Consider the following 6,000-nt stretch of genomic DNA (forward strand, 5'->3'; position numbering starts at 1 on the left):
AACAGTAAATGACTTCTTTTACACTAACTTTAACGTGCAATGTCCGATCAGGCCACATTTGAAGTCGTTGATCGAAACAAACTTTTGCATGTCCTGGCCGACGTACTGTAATTAGAGATCAGCTGTTAATGATCTGTCTGTCACAGACCATGTGACTTCGCCACTTTCTGTGATTTTTTTTTTTTCTGCAAATAAGCGACTAATTAAATTTTGATTGTCTAAGCCTCCTCTGGTCGACTAACGGTTTGTCTGCCATGTTTTTTTTTTCCTTCACTGAACTTGGCAAAATACATTCTGTGATTTCTAAATATCAGATGCTGCTTCATAATATGGCCAAAGCTATTTTATTCAACCTCTGATTGAAGTTCATCCATGAGGTCTTAAAATGCTGTCTAGGTAGGTCACTCACTAGATTTTGGAACAGAGCTATTGTCTCGCGCGGTGGTAGCAAAAGATGAGGTACAACATCACCCAGCGGTGTTGTTTATCTATGATCCCATTATGAATTGCGAGCCCTTAGTTTCCAGTTGTCAGGAGCTCTACATTTATATGTGTCTGAAGATGGAAAGCAACTCCAACACAGTACCCTGCTGTCTAAGAAATGTGTGGTACATCAAGCCCTTTCAGCTTTTCTCGGTGTGAAGAAAGGCTCTCAAAATGGATGTCCCAAACATGGACTCCCTCATCCACATGTTAATGAGCACAGGGTATGAGGCTGGTGAGATGGGCAAGCACATTAAGAATAAAGCCTGCAGAGAGCCAATGGGCCGAGGAAAAGAAAAACACAGTTACTGCTCGCCAGCCAAGCCATGACAAGGACGACACATTTGTTTTGGCCATCTTCCCTGTCTGGTTCCAGCTCGGTGCCTGCCACAACAATTGTTGGATAAGACAGAAGGGCACAAGAAGTCCACTACTCGGCAGTTGGCTGTGTAATACATTTAAAAATGGTGTTGAGCTGTGCTGTAGTAGAGGCATTGAGCTGTTTGGCTGGAGGGGGCTGATGCGACATACTGTTAAACATTTTCATCTAGTGTGCAAGCTCTTGCCGTGTCTTTGCATTCAGTGATTCAGTTTAGCTTGCATGAGTACTTTCTGTATTTTCCAGAAATGAAGTCGCACTGGGTCACAATCGCATTGTTGAGAGAGAGAGAGAGAGAGAGGGAAAAAAAAATAGTTTAGTTGCGTCGTTGTGTAAGTTACATCGTGTTACTAAATACACCTTATTATGTAAACACATAAATATTAAACAAAAAAAAAAGTTTATTTACAAATTAATTAGCTCATGTGTTTTTGTTCCCCATGCAAATTTAAATTTATATAATTATTATAAATACCACTTTAAATACCTAAATTATTTAAAGTGAAACTGGAATTAAGGATGTGTGGGAAATGTGCCATAGAAATAAACTTGGGCTCATGTAACCTCTCTCATTCAGCTCATGTAACCTCTCAAATCCAAATGTGTGCACTTTGCAAATGTGTTGTGGGCTTTACGTTATAATTGCATTATGTAAATTGCTTTGGAATATAAATCGCAACACATTTCAGATTAAAAAAAAAAGAAAAATTGACTCTAAGGTAACACTTATTTTTAATAACATGTCAGCTGAGCTATTTACAAAATAGTGTAGCTTTTCCAATAAAGAATCTGTTTTCTTTAACAGGTAGCAGTTTAGCATGACTAAATGTTGCATATTAAATTATCTTTTTATGAAAAAAAAAACAGACACTTTTAAGTCAGCAATCAATAGGGAACTCTACAAGCAGCCTGCAGCATTGTGCAATAGATTTTTTTTTTTTTTTTTTTGATGAGTTTGTTTAGCAATATCTGCTACACCATGCCACCCTCAAAATAAAATAATCTCTGTATTGCTTTTAATAATAACAAAATTTAGAGGTAGGTACTCATGTTGATATTTTTCCCCCAGTCTAGTTATATACAGTCAGGTCCATAAATATTGGGACATCGACACAATCCTAACATTTTTGGCTCTATACACCACCACAATGGATTTCAAATGAAATGAACAAGATGCGCTTTAACTGCAGACTGTCAGCTTTAATTTGAGGGTATTTACATCCAAATCAGGTGAACGGTGTAGGAATTACAACAGTTTGCATATGTGCCTCCCACTTGTTAAGGGATCAAGGCCAGGCCAGGTGTGTGTTATTCCCTCATTATCCCAATTACAATGAGCAGATAAAAGGTCCATAGTTCATTTCAAGTGTGCTATTTGCATTTGAAATCTGTTGCTGTCAACTGTCAAGATGAGATCCAAAGAGCTGTCACTATCAGTGAAGCAAGCCATCATTAGGCTGAAAAAACAAAACAAACCCATCAGAGAGATAGCAAAAACATTAGGCGTTGCCAAAACAACTGTTTGGAACATTCTTAAAAAGAAGGAACGCACCGTTGAGCTCAGTAACACCAAAAGACCCGGAAGACCACGGAAAACAACTGTGGTGGATGACCGAAGAATTCTTTCCCTGGTGAAGAAAACACCCTTCACAACAGTTGTCCAGATCAACAACACTCTCCAGGAGGTAGGTGTATGTGTGTCAAAGTCAACAATCAAGAGAAGACTTCACCAGAGTGAATACAGAGGGTTCACCACAAGATGTAAACCATTGGTGAGCCTCAAAAACAGGAAGGCCAGATTAGAGTTTGCCAAACGACATCTAAAAAAGCCTTCACAGTTCTGGAACAACATCCTATGGACAGATGAGACCAAGATCAACTTGTACCAGAGTGATGGGCAGTCGTGGCCTAATGGATAGAGAGTTGGACTTGTAACCCGAAGGTTGTGGGTTTGAGTCTCAGGTCCGGCAGGGATTGTAGGTGGGGGGAGTGAATAACCAACACTTTCTCCACCCTCAATACCACGACTGAGGTGAGACCCTTGAGCAAGGCACCAAACCCCCAACTGCTCCCCGGGCGCCGCAGCGTTGGCTGCCCACTGCTCCGGGTGTATGTTCACTACTGAGTGTACACTTGGATAGGTTAAATGCAGAGCACACATTTCACTGCTGGTTATACTCTGTATAATTGTGTATGTGACAAATAAAAACTAATTATTAATTTTTATTATGGGAAGAGAAGAGTATGGAGAAGGAAAGGAACTGCTCATGATCCTAAGCATACCACCTCATTAGTGATGCATGGTGGTGGTAGTGTCATGGCATGGGCATGTATGGCTGCCAGTGGAACTGGTTCTCTTGTATTTATTGATAATGTGACTGCTGACAAAAGCAGCAGGATGAATTCTGAAGTGTTTCGGGCAATATTATCTGCTCATATTCAGCCAAATGCTTCAGAACTCACTGGACGGCGCATCACAGTGCAGATGGACAATGACCCAAAGCATACTGCAAAAGCAACCAAAGAGTTTTTGAAGGGAAAGAAGTGGACTCTTATGCAATGGCCAAGTCAATCACCTGACCTGAATCCGATTGAGCATCCATTTCACTTGCTGAAGACAAAACTGAAGGGAAAATGCCCCAAGAACAAGCAGGAATTGAAGACGGTTGCAGTAGAGGCCTGGCAGAGCATCACCAGGGATGAAACCCAGCGTCTGGTGATGTCTATGCGTTCCAGACTTCAGGCTGTAATTGACTGCAAAGGATTTGCAACCAAGTATTAAAAAGTGAAAGTTTGATTTATGATTATTATTCTGTCCCATTACTTTTGGTCCCTTAACAAGTGGGAGGCACATATGCAAACTGTTGTAATTCCTACACCGTTCACCTGATTTGGATGTAAATACCTTCAAATTAAAGCTGACAGTCTGCAGTTAAAGCACATCTTGTTCGTTTCATTTGTACGAAATGTAATTATAATTTCCAGTTTTATTTATTGTGATTTCATGTGTTTGAGGCAGCCATCCTAATTGAGATCCTGATTAAAATTGTCATGCAAATACAATCAGTTGCTTGATTTAAAAAAAAAAAAAAAAAAATTATCCTTAAACGAACACTCCATTTTTTTTTGGAAATATTTTACAACTCCCCAAGAGTTAAACAGTTGAGTTTTACCGTTTTTGAATCCATTCAGCCGATCTCTGGGTCTGGCAGTAGCACTGTGTCTGTCTAACTAAATAGCTTCAATTTAATAATAATAATAATTCATTACATTTATATAGCGCTTTTCTGCTTTTCTAAGCACTCAAAGCGCTCTACATTGTGAGGGGTGGTGTCTCCTCGTCCACCACCAATTTAGTTAGACACATTGTGTTAGTTGCTGGTAGTGAATCCAAATACTTTTTTAAAAAGATTTGTTTGACTGCAGCTTAACTACTTTACATTATAAGTAGTTAGTTAGCTGGAGTTTCCCTAAAGCTGACTCGTGGTATACACAGATGTGTGATACATGAAAGGAAGATCTATCCTGGAATACAAAGTTGTTCTGAGGGATCTCCCTTATTTTATAATGATCCTTTGATGCCTTATGTGGTGTCCCAATACCTTACTAGGACACTTTGTTGTTTTTTCCTTTAACTTGTTGCTATTTCATTTAGGATGTTTTTATGTCATTTATGTGTGTTTTTAGACATGCTTTCATTCAACCTTTAACAACCTCTTATCTTTTTAGAATGATAAGGGCCAGTGTCCGGCTGATGTTGTTTCAGAGCCTCTAGACATGCCTCTTGAAATAACTGATGCTGCGGTCCAGGCTAAAGAGTTGCGCGCACTGCTGCAGGAGGTCCTCCCCAGACCTGATGCACTCCTCTCGCTCCTGCCTGCCCGACCTCCGGGTCTCCTCTCAGATAAAGCTCGTGCACAGCTTTCAAGTATGGGACTTCATATTGGAGACAAAGTTATCATTGCTGGTCAAAAGGTACTGTAGAATTCTTAATTTCTTTCACCATGTAATGAGCAAATATATTTATTTTTCTCAATATTTTGATTTGTTGATTTGCACCCTCAGATTCCAGATTTTTAAATGAATAAAATAGTAATTTTTTTATGATATTTTATTATATGATATGATTAATATCATGTTTTTAAATATGATGGTTTCATTCTAAACATGGTGATTATCTCTATTATGGAAACACCCAACATAATATATGATATTTGCCATCTGAATCTAACCATGTCATGTCACGCCATGTTTTTGTGCCATCTACTGGTTTAGATGAAAATAATATCAAAGGCTCTTTAGCCCCGTTGTACACTGTGTTGGAAAAAATTTACATTTGTTTCAAAAATCAAGGAAATGTGTGTGCTTGTTGTTCCTCGCATCAAATATAAAGACTTGTTACAGATGCTAGAGTTGAAACATAACAGGTTTGCTGGGATTGATATTGATTGAATACATTGAGAAATCAAATTTAATAGAAACAGGTGCACCCCCACACAATGTTCCACAAAATGAGAGTTGTCGGAAAGAAATGACTTGATGCACTGCTCCCAGCCAAGAGCTAAAATGTCACTGAACGGTATCCTAAAGCTGCCACGCAATCAAACCTGTCCTACATGCTGTATAACTGTCTGCAATTCACTACAGCTAAAAGCCAGCTACATTGCAAGCTTCGGCCCGTTGTGACATCATTAGTAATGGACAGGGATTCAGCTGGGCCTCTCACATCCATTTGTATTGGGTAAGGACAATAGTGGGTCAGAAAACTGAAAGAAGAGTAAAGAGACCAGAGGGCTTGCTCATCTGTATTGTCCTTGCAGAAATAATTCATTTTACATTTTTTTCTCTCGCCCTCTCTTACCTACACACTAAATTATCCATTAATGAAATCCTCCGCCACATTGGGACTAAAGTGAGCAGAGTGCCTGGAATCTGCAGATTGGCTAATCAAAACCCCATTATCTTCAGGGATCCTTGGCGCCTCTGGCTTTCTTTGATCCCCATTTTATTTTTAACGTTATTTTTATCCAAGCTCATTTGCCTGTTTATGAATGTCGGCGCATAAGAAAACAAGGTCGGCTCTCCGGCGACCGGTCGCACGGGTCTAAATACATGCTGCTGTGGGCGAATGTGCTTGT

The 6,000-nt window shown here is 39.5% G+C and overlaps 1 protein-coding gene across 1 annotated transcript in view; it reads left to right on the forward strand.

Annotated features, from left to right (window-relative positions):
• Positions 1–6,000, forward strand: part of LOC306850869 (CAP-Gly domain-containing linker protein 4-like) — a 59,608-nt gene that overhangs the window by 25,125 nt on the left and 28,483 nt on the right. Inside the window, exon 7 of the mRNA XM_079386809.1 lies at positions 4,592–4,837. Coding sequence (XP_079242935.1) covers positions 4,592–4,837 — 246 coding nt within the window. The remainder of the gene's footprint in view (positions 1–4,591; positions 4,838–6,000) is intronic.

The sequence above is a fragment of the Barbus barbus genome (assembly GCF_936440315.1).
Source record: "Barbus barbus genome assembly, chromosome: 30".
NCBI lineage: Eukaryota > Metazoa > Chordata > Actinopteri > Cypriniformes > Cyprinidae > Barbus > Barbus barbus.